At 50.7% G+C, this 23,604-nt stretch overlaps 1 protein-coding gene across 9 annotated transcripts in view; it reads left to right on the top strand.

The window, feature by feature from the left end:
- The window catches only part of Bdh1 (3-hydroxybutyrate dehydrogenase 1), a 57,809-nt gene extending 34,621 nt beyond the window's left edge, over window positions 1–23,188 (top strand). For 8 of the 9 annotated variants that reach the window (XM_004834746.4, XM_004834745.4, XM_087186659.1 and 5 more), the window contains 5 exons: window positions 7,131–7,203; window positions 7,896–8,006; window positions 11,941–12,082; window positions 17,893–18,045; window positions 19,660–20,400. In XM_004834746.4, the coding sequence (XP_004834803.1) occupies window positions 7,131–7,203; window positions 7,896–8,006; window positions 11,941–12,082; window positions 17,893–18,045; window positions 19,660–20,129 (949 nt within the window). In that variant the 3' untranslated portion in view covers window positions 20,130–20,400. Of the gene's footprint in view, window positions 1–7,130; window positions 7,204–7,895; window positions 8,007–11,940; window positions 12,083–17,892; window positions 18,046–19,659; window positions 20,805–22,275; window positions 22,344–23,004 lie in introns of those variants that run through there. The other variant, XR_015441005.1, reaches the window with a different exon arrangement.
- Window positions 23,189–23,604: the final 416 nt, after the last annotated feature.

The following is a 23,604-nucleotide window of genomic DNA, read 5'->3' as shown; positions in this document are numbered from 1 at the left end:
TCCATCAAAATTTAGAACTTTAAATGACATTCTTAAAATGAAAAGTAGTCCTTAGACCATATTTACAATGCATATAACCTATGACCAGAATATATAAGGAACTCTTACAGCTCATTAATAGACAACCCCATTAAAAAGTAGACATAAGAAGATGATAAATAGCCAGTATAGCACAAGGAAAGGTGTGCAACACTAGAATCAGAAAAATACTAATCAGTACAATAACAAGATTGAGTTATACACTCATTAAGGAGATGAAGTTAAAAGTTTTAAAAGCCTTGTCATGACTTTTTCTTCTTGTTGGATTCTCCCTCTTTGCGTTTAATTTGTCACGACCAATGGATTCATTCTGCTGGGTTTCCTGGGGTTGTGATCCTCATTGTCTTTTCCTAGGGTATTGTCTAAAATTTTTTGGAGTGCCGGTTAGGTATTCATGAAATTCCTGAGGTGCTCTTTATCATGAAAGCATCTTATTTCTCCATCCATTTTGAAAGATAGTTTTGCAGGGTACATCAATCTGGGTTGGAGGCTGTTTTCCTTTAGGGCTTGAAATACATCACTCCAAGCTCTTCTTACCTTGAGGATTTGCATTGAGAAGTCTGCTGTGATTCTGATGGGCTTTCTTTTGTATGTGATTTGTTTCTTTTCTCTCACTGCTTGTAGAATTTTGTTCTTCTGTTGGATTTCTGGAATCCTAACTATTATATGCCTATACTTTTTTTTTATTAAGGCTAGCTGGAGTCCTATATGCCTCACTTATCTGTATGTCAAGTTCTTTTCCCCTCCTTGGGAAGTTTTCTGCCATCACTTCTATGAACAGTTTTTTTATGTCATCTGCACTCTCTCCTCTTTCTTCATTGACTCCAATCAGTCTTATTTTATTCTTCTTTGCATCATCTAGCAGCTGCTGGATTGATTTCTTGTGTTCCCTTACAATTTTAAAGCAATTTTTCTTTTCCTCCTCACTAATTGCAATCTTATCTTCTATATGTGAAATTCTGTCCTCACATTGGTTCATTCTGCTGTGCAGACTTTTGATGGAGTTTTTAATCTCTTGGAAATCTGTTTGTATCTGTTTTATGGATTCCATTTGTTTCCTATTTGGGATTCCATCATGTTCCTCAGCTCCTCTATTTTTTTTATCTGTGTCCTCTCTAGATTTATTAATCATGTCTTGCACCATGAGCAAAATCTTTGCTGTTATCTGAGTAATTATTTCTGATTTCATTTTCCCCAGATCCTCTTTTGTTGCCAGTTCAGAGAGTCCAGGTGGTTGAGTATCAGAGTGTTCCATCTCGTTTCCCTTTGGGGTTGCTGTAGGTGATCTGGAAGTCTGTTTTTGAGGCTTGTTTATGTGTCTTCTCATTTCCATGGGGGGGGGGGGTTGCTTCTGGCACCCACGTGGCTCACCTTCTCTGCCCTAGGAGCTTGGGATGGCAGCGAGGGAGCTTCCTTCCGGGTTCTGGGACCGGCTCAGCTTCTCTGCCCTAGGAGCTTGGGATGGTGGCCTGAAGTGGCCTTTTATTCGGATTTGGTGTCTTTTGAAAACTTAAACTTCACTTAAATATTTCAGATTTAATATATTTACTTAACTAGCAGAGCTCACCCAAATGTTTAGAATAATAAAAGTCTTGTAAAACTTAACTTTTGGGGGAAGGTACTAAGGATTGAACCCAGGGGCACTCTACCACTAAGCTACATCTCCTGTCCTTTTTATTTTTTATATTTAGATATAGTTTTGCTAAGTTACTCAGGCTGGCTTTGAATTTGCTAATCCTCTTCCCTCAGCCTTCCAAGAAGCTGGGCTTACAGGCATGTGCCACTGTCCCTGGCTTATTTTAAATATTTTCAACTTAAAAAAATAACAACTCTAAACTCTAAAATTAACAGCTCTAAACTTTAAAGTTAAAAACTCAATGATGCATTTTAAATTGGAATCATGAGGCTTATATATCAGATCCTCTGTTTTTAATTATTACAAATGTTTAAAATGCAAAACATGTATAGATCATCCCTCAAATTAGTGCAAAATAATTTTATTGGGTGTTAGATCATTATTTCTATCTAAATAAGGGTCAAATTAAGTTTTATCCTCCAAGCAAATTGGCCCTGTTACTACCAGCAGGTTGATTTAATCATCCCAGATACACACGGTTATCTGCTCAGTGGCTGATACTGAGCCAGAAAGCAGTGTTTTGCTTTGTTTTTGGTGTTTGGAGAGAGACTCGCTATGTAGTTCAGGTTGGCCTTGAACTTAACTAACATGAGTCCTCTTGCCTTGTCCTCTCAAGTGCTGGGATTACCAGCGTGCAACACCACGCCTGGCCTCAGAAAGGTTTTGACCAAGGCGCCTATGGAGCAGCCAATATCTCAGACAATTTTCTCACAACACCTAGACTCCATTTTATGATTACTCTGCAGTTGGAGACTCCACCCCCATTCTCCAAGCGGGGCTGCCTCACAGAACCCAGATCCCTGGGCTGAGTTGTGCATTACTGACTAGAGCAGCAGTGTTGAACCTATGGCGTGCATGTCATTGTTTTTCTTTTTAAGACAAAAGATGTTAATGTAGTGTTGTTTTTTCTAAATAAAACCTCACTATTCAGGTTTAATTGCAGGTTTGGCACTTTGTGATAAAATAAGGGGGTTTTGCATTGCAGTTTGGGCACTCAGTCTCTAAAAGGTTTGCCATCACTGAGCCAGAGTTTGCACTTTAATGAGCCCCCTTGGTGCTTGTCAATTAATGCTGAGAACTGAGGCACTGAGACCTTCTGAGACCAAAGGTCCTACCCAGAGAGAGACAGCAACGAGCTGAGGATTCCTAAGACTGCAGGAGTTCCAACGGGACTGAGGGCAGAGAAATAGAGCAGGACAGGCACTGCCAGCAGTGCCCATGAGGCACCATGGTGCCAGCCAGAGCTGTCCAGCACTTCTGGGGCCTATTGCCCACCTTGGCAAGGTTCTGCCTCAGCCTGAAGTGGAGGGGTGGAGCCCTGTGCTCCCCAGAGAAGCAGAGATGGGGCCAGTGGGAAGAGTGCTGTGATCCACATCTGTCATTCCAGCTACTTGGGAGGCTGAGGCAGAAGGATTACAAGTTCAAAGCCAGCCTGGGCAATTTAACAAGACTCTGTCACAAAATAAAATGTAAAAGGCTGGGGTTGTAGCTCATTGTAGGAGTGCTTGATTAACATGAGGCCTTGGGTTCAAGCTACAGTACTGCAAAAAAAGAAAAGAAAAGAGTAGGAAGGAAAGGAGGAAAGAAGGAAGGAAACTACTGACCAATATCTCTCATGAATAAAGATGCAAAAATCTTTAAAATATTAACAAATAGAATTCAGCCAGATTTAAAAAGAACTATAAGCCACGAACAAGTGTTTGTTCTAGGAATGGAAGAATGGTTCCTTATTGGAAAATCAATGTCATCTGGCAAATTAATAGACTAAAGAAGAAAAATTGCATGATTCTATCAATGCAGGAAAAACAAAATTTAACAATCGCTTACGATTGAAAAAAAAAAAACTTAGAAAAAGAGACCCAGAAGGGAACTTCCTCAACTCAATGATTAACATTTACAACAGACCTGTGACTAACATCATCCTTAACAGTGAGACCTGAATGCATCGCTCCTAAGATAGTGCTGTAAGTGGCAGCCCGGGCAGCAAGGCAGGAAAAGAAAGTCATACAGGTCAGAAAAGAAAACCAAAATTGTCTACATACAAAATCCCAAGGAATATACAATTCCCAAAATGAGTGAGTTTAGCAAACACAAATATGAATTGTATTCCTATGTACTAGCAAAGAAAATATGCATATAAAAATTAAAACCAATACTGTTTGAACTATTCAAAAGGAAAAAAGAACAGGGGTATCGGCTGAGGGTGTAGCTCCATGGAAGAGGGCTTGCCTAGCATGTGTGAGGCCCTGGGTTTGGTCCCTTGCACCAAGAAGGAGGGACAGAGGGAGGGGCGGAGGGAGAGAGGTATTATACTTTATTGTACTTAGGTATAATATTATCCTTTATTATACTTAGGTATAGTAAAAGAAAACATAAACAGGTCTAGAATTTGTCTGCTGAAAATTACACAACACAGATGAGTAAAAAATCTAAATAAGCGGAGACCCATACCACATTCAGGGATTGGAAGACTCAGCAACATGAACATGTCCATTTTCTCCAAATTGACTTTATGGGTTTAGCACAATTTCTATTAAAGTATCAGTCAGATTTTTTTGTAGATAAAGACAAGAGTATTCTAAAGCTTACATAGAAAGACAAAGTGGGTAGAATAGGTAAATCGATATTTAAAAAGTAAACTAAGCTAGGAGCCCAAGATCAGCGCAACGTAAGAGCAAATCCAGAAACAGACCTGCACAACAGTGCCTGACTGATTTTTGACAGAAGTGCAGATGTGATCCAGTAGACAGAAGACAGCATTTTCAAACAAGTGCTGCAGCAATTGGAAATTCATAGGCAGAAAATCCCCTTTTGACCGAAGTCTCATGTACAAAAGTTAAGTCAAAATGGGTCATGGACCTAAAATGTAAAATGCAAATTTATATAGCTTTTAGAAAACAAACCAACAAATATAGAGCTAGGCATGATGGTGCACACCTGTGATCCCCGCACTCTGGGAGGCTGAGGCAGGAGGATTATAAATTCAGGCCCAATCTGGGCAACCTGGTGACTTAATGAGGTTCTTTCACAAAATTAAAAATAAGGGGCTGGGCATTTAGCTCAGTGGTTCCACCACCTGCCTCACAAGCTAAGGACCCAAGTTTGATCCCCGGTACCAAAAATAAATAAATAAATAAAAAATAAAAACAGTCCAGGGATGCAGGTCAGTGCAAAGGTTCTGTAGTTAGGCAAAAGGTTCTGCATAACCCACAAAAAGAAAAAAATGAAATAGTTTTATCCTGAAGTAGACCCTGGTAAGAAGATAAAAGGGTAAGTTATAGATTAGGAAGAAAGATTTGTACAGCATGGATGAGCTAAAGAGCTAGTATCTAGAACATCCTCAATAGGGAAAGAACAGTCCACTGAGAATATGGGCAGAACATGAGCAGAGGCATTTTACTGAAGAGGACATATAAGTGGTGCTGAGGCCTGAGTGCTTGTCCCTCTCAAATCCATGAGTAGAGTTGATATGAGGAGGTGGGGCCCTGACAAATGAGATTAGTGCCATTGTGAAAGAGGTCTAGGACAACCCTCTCCCCATCTGTACCAGGAAGTCATGGTGAAGAGACATGGTTCTGTGAAGGAAGTAGGCCCCCACTAGACAGTCTTCTGGCCTCTTGATCTTGGGCATTTCTCGTCCTCCAGGACAGAAGAGATTTCCACTATTTATAAGCCTTTCTGTTTGTAAGCCACCCATACTATGGTATTTTGTTTTAGCAGCTCAAACTGACAACACATGAAAAGATATTTAACATCATTGGCCATTAGAGAAATGCAAATCAAAATCACAGTGAAACAATCATTACCCAGTTTTCAGCATGGCTAAAATAAAAAATAGCAATACCATCAAATACCGGTAAAGATGCAGACAAACTGGGTCACTCCTATGTTTCTGCTGGGGGTGTGGTATGCTACAACCACTCTGTAGTTGTAAATGGTTGTAGTTGTAGTTGTAAACGGTTTGGCAGTTCTTAAAAAACTAAACATGAAAGTACTGTATGACCCAACAATTCTACTCCTGGGCATTTATCCAAGAGAAATAAAAATTGGTTTTGCACTAAAACCTCAATAGGGTTGTTCATAGCAGCTTTCTTCATAGCAGCTCCAAACTGGAAACAACCCAGATGTCCTTTAAGAGGTAAATGATTAAACAAATACCTACACTATAGAATACTACTCAGCAATAAAAAGGAACAGACGTGATATAAACAGCAATCTGGAAGAGTCTCCAAAGAATGATGTTGAATGGAAAAAAGCCAAACCCCAATGGTTACATACTGTATGATTCTGTTAGTATAACATTCTTGAAACGACTCAGTTACACAGATTAGTGGTTAAGGAGGGTGGGTTGGGAGGGGAGTAGGTGTGGCTATAAAAGGGTACTAGGAAGGTTGCTAGTGGTGATGGAAGGTGTCTTCCTCAACTTTCCCATCACTAGGACACAATACCAAACACCTGCAATGTAAAAGAGGCGAGGTTTATTTAGGATCATGTTTTCAGTCCACAGTTGGCAAGCTCCAAGGCAAGCAGGCAGAGTAGAAGCTTCTGGTGGGGGAGAGCTTCTTACTGCATGGTGGTCAGGAAGCAGTGAGAGAAGGGAGGAGCCAGGGAGGGAGAGTACCCCTTCCAGGCCACGCTCCTAGGGACCCACCTTGCTCATAGGCTCCGCCTCCCAGTAGCAAGTCAGCTGTGGCATCCCCATGGTTCAATCCTCTTCTAAAATCCCCACCTATGAGTGCATAAGACTCCTGGGGGACATCTAGCTATAAACCATAACAACTTGGGTCCTTGCGCTTTCTAGGCAGGTGGTGGAACCACTGAGCTAAATCCCCGGCCCCAGCATTCTGTATTTTTACTGTATCAGTGTCAGTATCCTAGTTGTGCAGCAATTTTGTAAGATGCTGCCATTAGGGGAAATTGGGTAAAAGGTACCTGACTTCTCCCTGTATTATTTCTTAACTGCATGTGAGTCTATAATTATTTAAAAATAACAAGTTTAATTAAAATAACTACTAGGAAGCAGTATTAAACCTATGGGGGTTAAGACATTGGCTTTGCAGAAAGCTTTCACTAAGCCATATCATTGAAAGGAGGGCCCATACTTGGGCTAGGCTGAAGTGTCACCACCCGTGTCACCTTGGAGGGCAGAAAATGGGACTTGGTTGGAGCCACATGAGCCAGTCATGTTTTGGCAGGGCCTCCCAGCAAAAGTGGCTTCTGGGTTGGCTTTCTCCCCAGGAAGGCTCTTCCTGTACCAGAGCTACATGGGCTACTGCAAACGCTGGCTCCCTGGCCACCTGCCTGGCACCTGGTGGAAAGATGGCCTCTTTCCAAGCTGTACCAGCAAGGGCTTCAGGCCAGGTGCTGGTTGAAGGTGCTTTTGTTGCCTCTGCCCCTGGAACAAGGTCTTAAGAAGGTCATAGACTCATGTTCATGCCTTCCTTTTCTCTTGCAGACGCACACTGTTGTTTTTCTCTGCTTCCTGTACCCCGATCAGCCGTCGAACTTATGCCAGTGAGGTAAACCCGGTGAGTGGAAGCTGAGGGAAGCGGTCAGAGGGGCAGAGCCCTTCCTTCTGGGCCCCCAGACCTTGCCACCCTCAGAGTAGAGCTTTAACACGTTCAAGACGTGCTGAGCCACTTTCTCATTGACCTGTCCCCCAAGGACCACCTCCCCCAGTCACAAAACCACACCCTCCTGTACATGTGGGAGCAGCAAGTGGGGGTAAAGAGTTCAGCTCTAGAATCTCCCCATCCAGGTTTCAGTTCCAGCTCTATCGCTAAGGACGTTACGCATCGGTATTTTCTCACTGATACCGGGCTCTCATAACCATACCCACTACATGGGCTAGGAGGAGATTTAGATATGAAAGCTTCATGCACAGTAACCCCAGCAGTCCATAAGTACTGCACCTAATAAGCTTGACATTGACGACGATGGTGATGATAATGGCAATTGCAGATTGAGAAACAGACCTGAAAGCCAAAATCATCACCCAGGGCAGCACTGTTAGTTGGTGGCAGAGTATGGGTCAGAGTCGGGTATCTTCATTCTGGGTCCCAAGCTGCTTCAGTACTCCTTGGTGCTTTGTGCCAAGCTGGAAAACCAAGCCTAGGCCACACACCAAGCACTATAAGTTCCTACCCAGAAGGCCAGGAGGCTTGGGCACTTGGCCTCTGGACCCTGGGTTCCTAACATGGGGTCTGATCTTCTAAAACAGGCTGGCAGCAAAGCTGTCCTGGTCACAGGCTGCGACTCTGGGTTCGGGTTCTCCTTAGCCAAGCATCTGCATTCAAAAGGCTTCCTTGTGTTTGCTGGCTGCTTGCTGAAGGTAAGAGCAAGGTCTTTTCTCCACCAGTGCCCTTCACAGGTAGCCACAATTTTGTGGTTTTTAAAACAGTGTTTTCCTAACTGGCTCATCTATTGCTTAAAGTAGCCTGTACTTTCGCTGGCTTCAGCCTCCCTTGTTCTTCATAGCTTTTTCCATCCGTCTATATCCGTCCATCCGTCCATGCATCCATGCACCCATCTTTTGTTCATTTATTCATTTTCCAGTGCTAATGTCGTGCCTGAGGCTTTGCTGTGTGCTGTAGAAGAGTAAAACCTAGTCCCTCCCCAAGGAGCCACCTGTGCAATGGTGAAGGGATACCGTACACAGGCACAGCTGAAGAATTAGGGTGAGAAGCATTCTCAGGGACGCACAAGAGTGTTCAGTGGGACCACAGGGAAGCATGAGATTGACCCTGAGCTGGGCGTGATGGGACTCGCCTGTCATCTCAGTCAGGGAGGCTGAGGCAGGAGGATCGCAAGTTCCAGCCCTACCTGGACAACTTGATGACTTAGCAAGATCCTGTCTCAAAATTAAAAATAAAAGAGAGGCCAGGGATGTAGTTCATTGTGAAGTAGAAGAAGTCTAAAGGCCCAGGAATGAGGCTAGAGTGTTTGCAAGCAGAGCGCAGGGCTGTACAGGGAACTGACTGCCCTTCTGTTGGGGCAGGACAAGCTGTGTGGACAGTTGGAGCTGTCTTAAGGCCACTGACCCAGTGAGACTGCCCGCTACAAGGGGCCATGCGTGGGGCATGGGCTGAGGAGAGATGCCAGTGGCAGAAAGTCACAGATCCCCAGGGGCATTGTCTCCCCGGAATCCACAGGGTCCCCTAGGAGGAAGGGCCGGCTCTCAGGCTCCTGGCAGCTCAGGGCAACAACAGCAGCGGCACCACCTCAGAAGGCTGCACTCGTGCCCCCGCATCTGCCAGCCCCTGGCGCTGGCCCGAGGAAAGACAGAGGGGAACAGGAGAGGGGGAGAAGCTAAAACCCAGGGAGAAGGGGCATCCACGCCACCACCCGCCTCCTACACTCCGTCAGGGCACAGGTTGGGAGTTCAGGCTTCTGCACCAGACTGGGCTGGAGTCACTCAGTTGGTGGACGGAGCTGGACTCTGCTGAAACAAAAGGCTCTCGGCCTGTGTCTGAGGATGAGTTGAAAAGCTCCAAGAGCAGCCTGAACTTCAACCAGAAGTGGGGAAAACAACAGCTGGTGGGTGAGGTTGAAAGGGCTAGCGAGAAAGAAGTGGGTTGACCAATAAACCAGGTAGCCTAGCACCAGCACGGCAAGGCCGGAGCCTGTCCTCAAGGGCCAGACGCTGGGGACAGAGTGCCGGGAGGTGGTGTGGCCCAGGAGTGAGGCCTGTGGCCACTGTAACCTGCAGCCAGTGGCAGTGGGAACTGAGGGAGGCGGCCCAGGCTGGGGCCGGCCTGGAGTCCCCGTCCCTGTCGGCACGGCTGTCAGGAGCACGGTGTGCAGGCTTCTCAGGGCTGATAAAGGCACGCGGTGGTCTGTGGCTTGCATGCTGAGCGCGAGATGAACCCCATTTCCTCAGAGAAGAGAAGGTTCTTCTCCCTTGAGCTGCTGAAGTGAGTCCACGAGTGGGGACGCTGATCCGGAGTGGGGGCCTCACCTGGGGACAGCATGGCCATTGTCGTGATCCTGTCGCGAGAGAGGTCTGGTGCAAGGACCACGGGAAGCTGAATGATGGCGACAGGGTCAACACAGTCCTGAGGAGAAGAGGAAGGACACAGCCCCTCACACGCATCTAAGCTAGAATCTGTGATAGAGGCTGGTAACCCTTTGAAGTCAACCTACATGGGCTCCACTCACAGGGGCCTCCACGGGGAAGATGGTTATCAGACAGGTGCTCTCAGGTGTCTGTGCCATTTATAGGACAGAGACAGCCCTGGGCACCCAGACCTAAAGACGCCATTCTGGGGAGTTCTCTTCTGGAGGTCTCTGAGTGACGGCACGAGCTCCAGGCCGGGCTGCCCTGAGGTTCCCACACCGTCATCTCGTTGGGAAAGGTTGGCACACCGGGGGGACTCGGGGGCCAAGGCTTAGCCTCACTGACTCCATCGTTGCTGCTGTGGGTAGAGGGGCCAGGTGGAATCAGCCTCCCTGGCACTGGCCTGGGCAGAGCCACTTCGGCTCCCACCTTGTTTCCTCAGGGGCAACTGGCGAAGCTCCCTTGAGCTGGAAAACCAGGTGGGACTGACAGTTTAGGGTCAGGAGGGCTGTTAGAAGGAGAGCCACACTTCCCCTCTCTGATGGCCCGATTGTCTAACCAAATCTCTTACTTCCACCCCAAACAATTCCCCTCTGTACCCGCTCATGGCCTAAGCTCTTCCAGGGCAGCCCATGCCACCTGAAGACTGAGAAAACTACTCCTCATTTGGAGCTCAACTTGAGTCCCTGGCCCCAGTTGTGTTCTCTAGGAATGCTAGAACAGGTTGGATCCTTGGTCACGTCCCCCTCGAGTCTTCGAGGTATTGGCTCCAACGCCTTTGACATTTTCTCCTAAGTTTTTCCGCTGAGATTGCAAGATGTGCTTTCCCCAGTCCTGGGGTACCAGCCATTCACAAGGCTCAGCCTCACCTCTAGAGAACTTTCTATCCCTGACCCATGCTGGCGGTCCTGGGCTTCCTGCTCTTGTCCTTGCCTAATGGGCGAAAGCCTGCCAAGTGCTTAGCACGGTGCCCAGCACAGTCAGCACTCAGCTAATGATGCCCACTTTTATGGAGACCCCCAAGCAGACCCTTGTGCCCTGTACAGCCTCATGGCCACCACATCCTTCTGGTTTTGTGCTGCCTGTGGGAGCTGGCATAGGGTGGCATCTTCTTACCTCTTCCTGACCTGCTCCATCCCTCTGTCAGTGTCCCCAGCCATCGCTGCCTTTGGAAATTCTCCCCTACCTGCCCCTGTCCTGTGCTCCCACAGGCTCCCTACAGCCCACACCCACCATGCCATCTGCTCGCTCTCTGTCTCCTTCCTGGGGACACAACTCAGAGCAGGGGCTGAAGTATTTATCTTTGTGCCTCACAGTGCCACAATGTGACAGAGGCCCAAGAAATATTTGCCAAAGGAGGGACAATTTTCTCATCTTTAATAATACCTGAATTGGTACAGCACTTTATTAGTTTCACAGCTCTCTTAATAGTCCATTTCCTTGCTCCATTGATCTGCACAGGTGAGGACAGCACTCTCTTTTACTGCTGGAAACCTGAGCACCTGTTAGGGCCACACCTGAGCATAGAGCCTGTCTAGGGAGGGACTAGAACAGGGTCCGGCACTGGCCTCAGACACCTTGGGCAAGAGGCAGCAGGCTGAGCCTTCTGGGCACAGGTGGCCTCTGCATAGCTTTGGCTCACACCATGATTTTGAGTTTTTTAAGTGCCAATCAGTTGCCAACTCTCAAAGAATTAAGAGAAATCACACCCATTAGCTTAATTATCTAAGCATCTGGCAACCTGGGTGTTCATACGCATAGGGCAACGTCTGGCACATGCTCTGCTCCAGGCTCCCCGGCCTCCCCACTGTCTGATGCCCACCTGGGTTTGCAATCCCTGCTAGGAAAGAGAACTTTGGGCTGGGGATTTAGCTCAGTGGTTTTGCTGCCTGCGGCACAAGCGCAAGGACCCAAGTTCAATCCCCAGCACCAAAAAAAAAAAACCGCCAAAAAACAAGCAGACAGAGAACCCTGCCGGTGAGCAGTGTGGCAGTCTCTGTCCTACTTGTGGTGTGACTGTGGCACTTGGTGTGGTGCGTGTGTGTCACCTGTGCTCAGAGGTTGGCGTGACCCATCCACTGGTGAGGCCTCCAGAAACTTCTGTGTGCTGTTGCCGCTAATCCTGAGGCTGTGGCAGGCACTGGGGGCTGTCTAGAGTCTGCCCGGGTGGGAAGGAGGGAAGCGGAGTGAGCCTTTCTCTCTTCCCCAGGACAAAGGGGACGCTGGGGTCAAGGAGCTGGACAGCTTGAACAGTGATCGACTGAGAACCGTCCAGCTCAATGTGTGCAGCCACGAGCAGGTGGAGAAGGCGGTGGAGACAGTGCGCTCAAGCCTGAAGGACCCTGAGAAAGGTGGGGGCACCATGGGGCAGCAGGGGAGGGTGGGGACCCTTCCTCAATGCCACCCTCTGCTGGCGTCCTGCCAAAAGCCTCCTTTCTTTATTGTTTAAACCCTTCCTGCTATACACGGTAGGAGATTACATGGATTAAATGAAACAAAGCCATGCAGCAGGGCAGTGTGAAACAGTCAGGAAGCGACTGCAGAGTGCCACACACTGGTTCCTGCTGGTTCGGCACTGTGCACACACTGGTCTGGTGACTCTGGGCTGAGCGCTGGGGACCCCAGGTGGCCAAGGCAAGGCTGTCCCTGAGGACCTCATGGTTGAGTGAGGGACCCACATCAGCATCGGGGAGAGACACAGAGGCAGAGGTCTTGGGGTGAGGTGGGAATGGGTCACAGTGGCAGGCAGAGCAGGAACGCTGGAGGGAAGTGGCCCTGGGTGTGCCATAGGGTGGAGTCTGCTGGGAGCGGTGGCACAAGTGAGGTTGGGAGGCAGGTTATCGGGGCAAAGGGTGCCAGGCAAAGGGAGGGTGGCTGCTCTGCCAAGGACCCTGAGGAGCCACGGAAGAGATGTCCCCGGGGAATGACCTGGCCTGTCCCATGAAGCTCACCGTGGGGGACTGCAGTGGGGAGGGCATGGGCTTGATCATCCCGAACTAGGGTAGAGAGCACCAGCAAAGGAGAGGGTCAGACTCCGGAGCCCCGAGAACCCGCAGCTGGCGGGACTTAAGGACTCCGGTGTGAGGTTGGGGACACCTGGTGCAGGAACAGGTGCGGGGTGGGAAGATGCTGTTGTGGCCCTGGGACGCCCGGGCATGACAGTGAGAGTGGGGTGGGGGTCCAGAGAGACTCCGGGCACATGAGCGCTTAGGCCAGGGAGTGGACCAGGAACCAGCAGGGTCCTACACTGTGGTGTAAGCACCCGGTGTCTCCCAGTTCAGCTGCACCGAGGACCTCGGTGGGGGGGCTCTGCTGCCAACTCCAGGGGGCGCTGTGTAGTGATGGGTGCTGCTCCGGGCAGGGAGGCTGTGCCGTTGACCCCTTGCCCCTGAAAGCCCAAGTAGAAAAGGAGCCTTACCTGGTGTGGTGGCGCACGCCTATAATCCCAGCATTTAGGAGGCTGAGGCAGGAGGATCTTGGTGAGTTTGAGGCCGGCCTGGGCTACATTGTGAGACCCTGTCTCAAAAAGAGAAAGGAAAAAAAAGAAGAAAAAGGGAGGGGACCTTCTTGGCCTCTCTGGGCCCTGCACAGTGGGTGGGGAGGGAGAAGGGACCGGTGCCATTTCTGTGTGCTCTGCCCAGCAAGTGGGGGCCAGGTGGAAGTGCTGTCCCCTCCGAGAAGCACTTGTGTTGTGTGGGCGGCCTGACACCGCTGTCACCTGGCAGCCCGGTGCCACCCCTACCCGCCAGCAGACCTTTCCGGGCCCTGCTCTCAGAGCAGAGGCTTGTGAGTTGCCCAACTCGCTGGACATCTGTTTGATAATGAACAGGCCCTGCACTCCTGTCCCATTAAGAAAAGGCAGGATGGTCCCGCCGGGCTGATTACCAGGCGCAGGCACAGCCCCTGGTAAATCCTCCTCCTGTCCCCCCTCCGCTCTCTCTTCCCTTGCAGCTGGGATGTTACCATCCTAAAGTGTTAGGCACCAGAATACCTGCCGCAGCGCCATGAAGCCGGCGCATTACAGCCTGTGGGTGGTGGCAATCTGAATTGCCCAGGAAGCCACCAGCCACCTCAGCACAGGACGGGGCTTTCCCGGGGCTGGCCCTTGTCCCCTGCCACTGGGGCAGAATCACCTCCATTCCCTGTACTGGTCTGGCCAGTTTGCCTAGCTGGGCTAGCCGGGGTCCTCTCCGCCCTGGCCACCCGTGGGAAGGGGTCCCCTTGCCCAGTGCCAACCCAGACACACAAACCTTTCCGGGCACGTTTGATGAACCACTCACTGTGGCCGTCCTTGACCACTCCTGCATATTTTGGGAAAAGATCTGAAGACTTTTAGGTTCCAAAAAGAAAACACATGTGTCAGACAGTTGCCTGCCTCCTCCTCCTCTTCCTCCCTGTCTTTCTCCTCCACCTCCCCTCTTCCCTCTTCTGTCCCCTTCTCCCTACTGGCTCTGGGCTGTCTTTTTGCAGGGTGGCTCAGCCCCTCCTCTCAGGCAGTGTGGCTTTGAACTCTACGGCGCATCTTCCCAGTACGTCCCACCAGCTGCGGCCACCTCTGGTTCACACTCACCAGGCAGGGACCTTGCAGGAGAGGTGTCTGAGGGGCAAGATGAAGGGGACTCTGCCACCTGCACAGCCCCTTTCCCCGCTAGCAAGGCTATGAGGGACAGAACACCTGGCGTCTATCCCCAGCCTCCCACCCCCACGCCAGCTGGGGGAGTGGCCTAATCCTGGCATCCTTGCTTACCAGGCAGTAAGCATTTACCGAGCACCTGCTGTATACTTGGTAGTGAGCTGAGGACCAAGGAGTCTGACCTGGCAGGAAGAACTTGTTGAACACCAGCCAGGTGGCTTCAGGACACGACCTCTGAGTTGCAGCCCTGGGAGACATTATGCTGCAGACAGAAAGACCCTACATCTGGCACAGCCTCTGTCTGAGATGAGACAACCAGATTGAGAAGTGTGGCTCTGGTGTGAGCTGTCTGTCTGTGACACGGGCCATGCCTAGGTCTGACTGTGCAGGGCTCAGGAGGATTTCCCCCAGAGCCTATCTCAGGCTGAGGGCAGGAGCTGAGCAGGGCAGGAGGGGCTCGAAGTCAGAGTTAGAGAGGGAGCGGGCACAGCCAGTGGGGAGAGGCCTGGAGAAGGCCGTGTGGGCTGCAGTGCACGATGGGAAACCCAGAAGCAGGGCCAGGCTGCTGAGGAGGATGGAGAAAAAAGCGGGGGTCAGGAGACCCGGGAGCGCTGCAGAGGTGCCCGAGACCCAGGACTAATCCAAGTGGCAAGAGGGAAGAAGTGATTCTAGCGGCTCAGCAGGGGAAACCAACAGCCTGGGGCTGTGTCCTCAGACAGACTCGGGTCCAGATCCCATCTCTCCTATCTGCTAGTGGGTGGCATTGAGCAATGGACTTCGCTGACCGCAGTTGCCTCACCTACATGTGGGGCAGTTTAGCACCACATTATTGGTTGGTTATGAGGATCAGGTGAGTTAATGAGCCGGTCAGGTGAGATCGGCATTAGTTCCAGCCTGGCAGCTGTCATTTGATCTTCATCAGGCCTCGTATTAACAGTCCTGGTGACTCAGGTCTGGGAGAAGTGAAGGAGGGGAGGACCTGGAAATGAAAGTGAAGCCACCAACAGAGGAGGTGGGTTTGAGTAGCCTGGGGACTTGACATTGTGGGACATTCAGATGGAAGTGGCCATCAGGGTGGGGAAGAGGAGACCGGGAAGCCTGACATGGAGGGGATGTCGGGGCTGTTCCAGGAAATCGGCTGACACCCACGCCGCTATCAGGACCACCGTGTTTATTCAGAACATTGCCTCAGGACTCTGGGTTGCTCCTGAGTCCCTGCTTACTACTTGTAAAGCCAGTGATCCAGGAGCAGGAGCATTCGCGTTTCAGTAAGCCTCTTTGGATAGCAGTGTTTGGTTTCTAGGTGGAAAAGGACTACAGACGTGCTTTCTAGATCAGGTGCTGTTATCCCATATGAATCAAGCGCCAAACCACTGGAAAATCCCACAAACAGAAAAGCAGGCCAAGGACAGGACATGGGGCAAGGGACACCTGTCTCAGGGAAGGGGGGTCAGGTAGAAGAAAGGTGTAGGGAGGGTGTAGGAGAAGCAGGAGGATGACACTTGGATGTCATTAATACCAAGGGAATGGTGAGTGTCCGGAGCACAGTGGCACTTACATCCTAGAGAGCAGAGGAGTGGAGACTGGAGAGGTCCTTCCAGCCCAGGACTGGATCAGAGAGCAGTGTGACAGGACAGAGACAGCAGCGCGTGTGCCTAGGAGGAGCCTGGCATGGACCAAGGAGGGTGAGCTGCATGGACAGAGGAGTGTTTAGGTCTGGAGGCAGGTGTCCGCAGACATTCATTCACCTAACACCCTCTTTTGTTTTTGTAGTACTGAGATTTGAACCCAGACCCATCCCACTGAGCTCCTTCCCCAGCCCCCTTTTTTCTTTTTTCTTCTGAGACAGAGTCTCACAAAGTCATTAAATCACCTAGGCTGAGCTTGAACTCATGATCCTCTCGTCTTATCCTCCCAGAGTGCTGGGATTACAGGCATCCACCGTCATGCCCAATAATGTATGTTTATTGAGCACCTAATGTGTGCATTGATGGAGGGAGGGAGCGAGGAGCAAGGGGAAAGATGAAGTCACATGAGAGGAAAAGAAGGGGACCAGCCCAAGTGAGGGGAGTCTGCAGGGAGAAGGTGGGATCTGGGGGGCTGTCACTGGCAGACACCTCGATGGTGTCACTAGGTCTGCCTGGAGTTTGTGGGGTCCCTGCAGGCAGCAGCGAGGGGCTCTGCACACTTTGTCAACCAGCAATTTCCTTTCCTTGATAAATGTCCTTAATTCTCTGTAATTGAAGGAGAAGGCACCAGAGGTCAGTTGAGCTTTAATTTGGTCAAGACCGATGGGGAGCAATTTCTCTCATTGACACAACTCATTTCCATGGGCTCAGGAAGTGGCTGGGTTCCCGCAGGCAGGGGGTGCCAGGGAGGGAGGGGGCTCTGCTGTGACGCTGCCTGGGAAGGGGCTTGGGACTGAACCTCGAGGTGGCTAGGCCCTGAGGGTTCCTCAGCAGAAAGTCGGGCCCTGGCCTGGGGATCTGCCCATCTGTCTTTGCACCCCAAAACTCGGAATTCCAAAGAGGCCCTGCGAGCAGGGCTGCCTCCCCAGGCTGCTTTCCCTGGATTCAGCTATACTTCCAACTTCCTGATTAGGCTTCAGTGCTGGCTTTCCTTTTCGGGCCTCAGTTTCTCTACCTGTAAGATGAGTCAATAGACTAGATAAACCCCAGGAGCCTTCCAGACCTGCATTCTCTGTGTCTATGAGAGCCAGCTGTCCCTTAGCTGGTCCTGTGGGAAGCACTCCACCAGTGTGAGAGTGTGCGTGTCCTCTGAGCTCTGGGACATTGCACACACATGCCAAGGAGGTGGGTCTCTGCTGGCTAAGGGACACTAGGGAACAGGTCATTGAGTCCTGGAGCCTTCGCATGTGCTGAGCAGCATACTGTGCCCTGATTAGGAGGAGAAAGATGAGAGAATAGAGTGGTTGTTAGGAGGGTCTCAGGAAGGAGCAGAGGTGACACTGGGCATGAACATTCCAGACTTGAGGGACGGTCCAGCAAACAGGAGTTTAGGCTTCTATCTGATGTCATTCTTGGGTGACTCTAGAAAGTTTTCTGAGAGCCTTGGGCAAGATACTGGAAGTCATTGGGAAAGGAGACCAAGGGGAACAGGGTGGGCTGCAGGCTGACAGGTGAGATCTGAGGCCAGGCCCATGTGGTGACACAGTCGTGTCCTCTCCTGAATTGGTCAACTTTCTTGTTGCTGGGACAAAACACCGAACACTTACAATTTAAAGAAAGAGAGGTTTGATTTGGCTCACAGTTTCAGGGGGTTCAGTGCACAGTCACCTGGCTCCAAGGCAGGACATCATTGTGGAAAGGCCTGGTGGAGCAAAGCTGCCAGGAAGCAGAGCACAGGGGAAGAGCACCATAGAGAAGGGGTCAGGGACCAGATATAGTCTCCAAGGTCACCCCGAGATCCACCCAGACACACCCGGAAATGTGCTTCACTCATCTCCAAGGGGGTCTCTCAACCCAATCAAGTTGACAGTCAAGATTAACTGTCACATTTTCTGTCCAGGGTTGTGGGGCCTGGTTAACAATGCAGGCATCTCGACTTTTGGGGAGGTGGAGTTCACCAGCATGGAGACCTACAAGGAGGTGGCAGAAGTGAACCTCTGGGGTACCGTGCGGACAACAAAATGTTTCCTCCCCCTGCTCCGAAGAGCCAAAGGTCAGTTGGGAAGTTAGCTGCTCTCTGCCCCTGAATCTGCCCAGGATGGAGATCCTCCAGATCCCCCATCCACAGCAGCAAAGCTAAGCTTATGAGTCCTAGCGCCATGCTAGATGAGTGGGCAGCGGTGGGCAGAGGTGCATGGCCAAGTGCAGGGAAAGGGGTGTGTGGCCTTCAGAAAGTAGAGCAGGTATACCCATCATTGTATCATAGCAGATGGTTAAATAAATGTTAGTTTCCCCATTCTGTGCGCTATTTACATCATAACTAAAACATGAGACAATTGTGGCATAAAGTTAAAGAGAAATATTAATCAAGATTAGGCATTTAGAAAACAAACAAAACACCCAAACCATAGTGGGTAGCCAAATGTAAGCAGAGTGCACCTATAAGGTTTAAAAAGAATCCTCACCCTTCAGTGACCTCAAACTGAGGTTTCTAAAAGGTGTCACCCTGCAGTGTCGTGACCCCAGGATGGGCTGTGTTCCTGCCTGGTGCACTCAGGGGTGAGCAGTCCTGGGTCTGACTGGTTGAGTGGGATTCACCTCCAATCCTACCCCAGGACTGAGAGAAGCTATGGTGGCCCCTGACAGCCCAGGCTGGGCATCTTTCAAGGTCACCACTCTTCAAGTGCTGGAGAGTCTGCTGTCCTGCCCAGCCCCCAAATCAGGTTCAGAACCCTGCCCCTGCCCCAGCCTGCCTCTCTGTGTGTCAGGCTGTCTTGGGCTACAACCCCACATCCATCCCTAGCATTGCTGTTGGTCAGTACACACATAGACTCAGTGTGCTAATTACCTGTACATCTCACTAAGTGCATTCGTCACCTGCTAAGGTGGCACTGCCCTGCGATGCAGACAAAATCCTCAACAGTTTAAAGAGGAGAGGTTTATTTTGGCCCATGGTTTCAGAGGGTTCAGTCCATGGTTGCCTGGCTCCAAGGCAGAAGCATTATGGTAGAAGGGCCGGGTAGAGAGAAACTGCTCACCTCATAGTGGCCAGGAGGCAGAGAAAAAGGAAAAGAGCCTGTGAAAAGATATGTCATTTACAGGTGCACCCCCAGTGACCTGCTTCCTCCCACTAGCCCCCCACTCCTAATGGCCCTTCAGCTATGAACTCATCAGTGGGTCAGTCCATCAAGGCATCTCTTAATCAAGCTGACAATCAGGATTCACTGTCATACTGGATGAGCTGAATTTTAAGCTCCTTGGGCAGAAGGAGGAGGTTCCATCCTATCTTTCTCCCTGACCAGCATCAGATTTTGCCTGGGGTGAACACACAGATCCCCATGGTCACAGCTGTCCTGCCCCCATATTTTTCCATTGCATTTTTACCCCAAGTATGAACAGGAGGCAGGGCTGTGTCTGCTTTTGAGTTGGTTGTGTGTTGCCTGTTATGCTGTGCCCTCCTGGTAAGCAGGGCTGCTTCTCACTCCTTTGTCCTCCTGGCTGGCACACCCTGGAGAAGGTCAGGGATGCTGACCTAGGCGAGGCCCCAGGCTGGCTGTGGCTGCAGAATGAGAAGGCCCCCGACCCTTGGCAGTTCGGAAGTGGTGCCAGCCAGGTGTCTGTGTCAGGGCGGTGCCACCTGAGCAGTGTTTGCTGTCTCCCTCCATAGGCCGTGTGGTCAACATCAGCAGCATGCTGGGCCGCATGGCCAACCCAGCCCGCTCCCCGTACTGCATCACCAAGTTTGGGGTGGAGGCTTTCTCTGATTGCCTGCGCTACGAGATGCACCCCCTGGGGGTGAAGGTCAGTGTGGTGGAGCCAGGCAACTACATTGCTGCCACCAGCCTCTATAGCCCCGAGCGTATCCAGGCCATCGCCCAGAAGATGTGGGATGAGCTGCCCGAAGTCGTGCGCAAGGACTACGGCAGGGACTACTTTGATGAGAAGATCGCCAAGATGGAGACCTACTGCAACAGCGGCTCCACAGACACGTCCCCCGTCATCGATGCCGTCACACATGCCCTGACCACCACCACCCCCTACACCCGCTACCACCCCATGGACTACTACTGGTGGCTGCGCATGCAGATCATGACCCACTTGCCTGGAGCTGTCTCCGACATGATCTACATACACTGAAGAGCTTGGCTGTGACCTGTGAGGGAGCCCCATGGGACGGAGGAGGTGGGGTGGGTGGAGCACATACACTTCCTCCTCTTAGGAAGACTCACTGTAGCATTAACCAGCCTGACTTGTTCATGTGGTGAGTGACTTGAGTCTTCACAAAACAAGGTCCAGGCGAGGTTCCCCAGACCTTGGGGTGAACATGGCGCATCTGTCTGGATTCGATTTTGTATGAAAATTTTGGGAAACATCTTTATATTAAAAACAGATTTATTGTAGAATAGAATCCATATTCTTTTACACCTTTAAGCCAAAACATTAACTCAAAAAATGTTGATCTTTAAACCAGCCCTATGAGTAAGAAGGACAGATGTTTTTTGATTCTGTGCGTGAAGAATTTGCAGCTGAGAGGACATGTGAAATAACCCCCTTCTTACTTGTAAATGTGCTCCTGCCACTGCCGTAGAACATACATGCGTTCTGGGGTGTTCCATTTATCCCTTTATCCAGAAATCCTCTGACCGGCCTGTGTCCTCTCCTGTCCCTTGCACACATGCCCCCTGTGTACCCCTTTGCACATCCATGATGCTGATGCTGTGTGAGCGGGGCCTGGTGGTGGACACTTGTAATTCCAGCACTCTGGGAGGCTGAGGCAGAAGGACTGCAAGTTCAAGTCCAGCATGGTGCTATGTGAGTTCAGCCAGCAGCCAGTGATTTTGAGCTGGCTTTATGCAAGGGGCGTGGGTCATTCTGAGGTTTTCATTTGAGACTTCTCCACTCTCCTTGAGGACTTGGGCTAGGCTTGTGTGGAGGTGCTCTTAGCTAAAAGGGAGTTTGTTTCTGGTTTGGGTCTGCTTGGCTTTGCCTGGGGCAGGACTGGTGTTGGTGGGGCTACAGATGGAGCAACTGTGCCAAGGGTCAAGCACTGGGCACCTTTTCCCCAGAAGTGGTGAGGGTGCCCTGCTTGTCTCATATCACACCCACACCCACATACACACACGCACGCACGCACGCACGCGCACGCACTGGCTATCCAGGGCTTTAGGGTACCCTTTATCAGTAGCTTACCTTCCTCCTGGTGCTTTACTTTTAATTAAACCAGGACACTACTAGGCATAGTCTGTGTTACTACTTAGCTTTGGGTTTGAAGGCTGCCATCTCCGCAATTGTTCAGAGCCTGGATGTTTGGACCCAAACCAAGCACCACGTCTTCCAGGTGGCTGCAGGCTTCTGGCAGGGTCCTGAGTGCCAGCTTTGCAAATCAAATCAAAATTAGCTTCCACACCTTTCCCTGGAAGGGCTAGGCTGCCACTAGAGGGCGCCCGCCTTCTCTGCAGCTAGAACCAGCTTCCTTCCCAACTCCGGAGCTTTCACACAAGCCCAGGTCTCACAAAGGGCGCGTGACCCCCACCCCGGAAATTGCTTAGGAACAAAGAAGCAGGGCCCCTTTACATGCAGCATTGCTGCTGTCCTAGCAGCTGCCTGGCTGGAGCCTGGAGCCAGGAGAAGGCAGAGGAACCCTGGCAGCTGGAATAGGCCGTGGGGTGCAGGCAGTGCCAAGGAGGACCTCACAAAGAGCAAATTCAGCTTGCCTTTGGGGACTTTGTCCCCTCTGTCTTCAAACAGGGGTGTCCTGTTCCAGCTTCTGTTTGTAGGGGAGGCCAAGGAGGTGCTGCTAAGCCCAGAGAGGGACCCTTGGTGGCAATTGTGTTTGCATAACAAGATGTTTTTGTCCTACGGAGCTTGCCTCCAGCAGGAGCCTTTCAGAATCTTGTGCTTTTACATCTTAGGAGAATTTGTTTTCAGGCTTAATAAAAGAGGACAGATGTAACTCCTGGGGCCACATGTGTGCGGCCCTCCCTGAGAACCAGAGGAAAGTGGGTGGCAGTAAATGGAACTCTAGGGGTGCCACATGTGCCTGTGGGTCCTCAGTGGTAAGACTTCTGGGCCAGCCTGCAGCCTGCTCCCATTTTTAATTTTTATCCCAGTGATTGAGAAGCCCAGGGCATCGTCCCTCCAACTAATTTTGATGCTTATTAACAACCTCCCATTTACCGTTCACTTTCTGGCAGCCTAGAACCAACCTGGGTGTAGGATATAGTTTTGATCTTTATGAGAGGCAGGTAGGCTGAGCTAAACGGAGGCTGTTCTCGTTTTACAGATGACATAGCCAAGACCCAAAGAAGGGAACTGGCTCTCTGGTGGCACAATGGATCCGGGCAGACTCAGGTGAGAGAGACAATTTCCTCGGGGTACCATTCACCCTCCTAGGGGTACTGTTCACTACCACATGGCTCACAGCAGCCTGGGCGGCTCAGCTGGTCTGATCTCCAAGCAACACCCCCCCACCCTCACCCGGCTCTGCCCGCAGAGAGCTGCCCCTTCTTGGTGGGGTGGGATAGGTCCAGTCCTGCTGAAAACAAATGGTAGGTCGGGGCCTGTCTTGGAGAGCAGTCACATCTCCAGTACCCTAGGATGATGTACTTGGTCAGGGAGGCCCAAGGACCCCTCTCCTGGCATCGCCTCAGGCCTGCAGCTCTGGGCCTGGGCCTCTTGAAGGATCCCCCATATCCCAAGCAGGAGGTACTGCTTAAACAGGGCCAAGTTTAGTCCTCAGCCAGCCCCAGCAGCCCTCAGCCAGGGCTCTGGACTGAATGGTATCCTCCCAAATTCATCTGCCAAAGCCCATGACTGTGTTTGGAGGTAGGGCTTTTGAAAGGAAATTAAGGACAAGTGAGCTCCAAAGGGTGGGATGCTAACTCAACGGGACCATCAATATGAAGAGTTGTGGTCTAAGAGAAAGAGAGAGATTTCTCCCCCAGCATATTGGACTTCCAGCCTCCTGAACTATGGAAATAAAAAAATAAATCTCTGTTCTTTTGCTTTGTAGTTGATGCTGGCCTTGAACTCTCTATGTAGCCCAGGCTGGCCTCCAACTTGTGGTGATACTCCTGCCTCAGCCTCCCAAGTGTTGGGATGACAGGTGTGCACCGCCACACCCAGTTCTAAATTTCTGTTCTGTACATTCCAGTCCATGGCATTTTGTTATAAACTTCCCAAACTGGCCAATTCAACCAGGAACCACGCATTTATTGTCTCCTTGAAACTCCTTCCCAGGCCTGTGAGGTCCCAGTCTTTCACCCATCTCATGATCGTGGGCCCGAGTTGGTGCTGCAGGAAGAGGAGTGAAAGCATTGCAGATGGAGCCTGGGGCTGCAGGAGGGGGCTCAGGCTGGGCTCAGTCTGCAACAGGACTTCACCAGGCCTTGTGAGGAACCAGGGCCTGGGCTGCAGCCACCATGAACCCCTCTTCTGATGGCTGGAGGGTTAACAAGGGGTTTTTGCAAGATCCTTGGCCAGGGCCTTGCTATGGAGTACACCCTGTGCTTACCCCACCCCAGGGCCACGAGGGTTCCGAGCAGGGGCAGGAAGTCTGCCAAAGACCCCGCTACTGAGGTCTGTCCACTTTCTGTGTTCCTAACAGCCTGGC

Source organism: Heterocephalus glaber, unplaced genomic scaffold (assembly GCF_053883595.1).
Source record: "Heterocephalus glaber isolate CG9 unplaced genomic scaffold, H.glaber_assembly_v1.0 deba00001504, whole genome shotgun sequence".
In the NCBI taxonomy this organism is placed as follows: Eukaryota; Metazoa; Chordata; class Mammalia; order Rodentia; family Bathyergidae; genus Heterocephalus; species Heterocephalus glaber.
The sequence above is the reverse complement of the archived record's forward strand: the minus strand, read 5'-3'. Positions and strand labels throughout refer to the sequence as shown.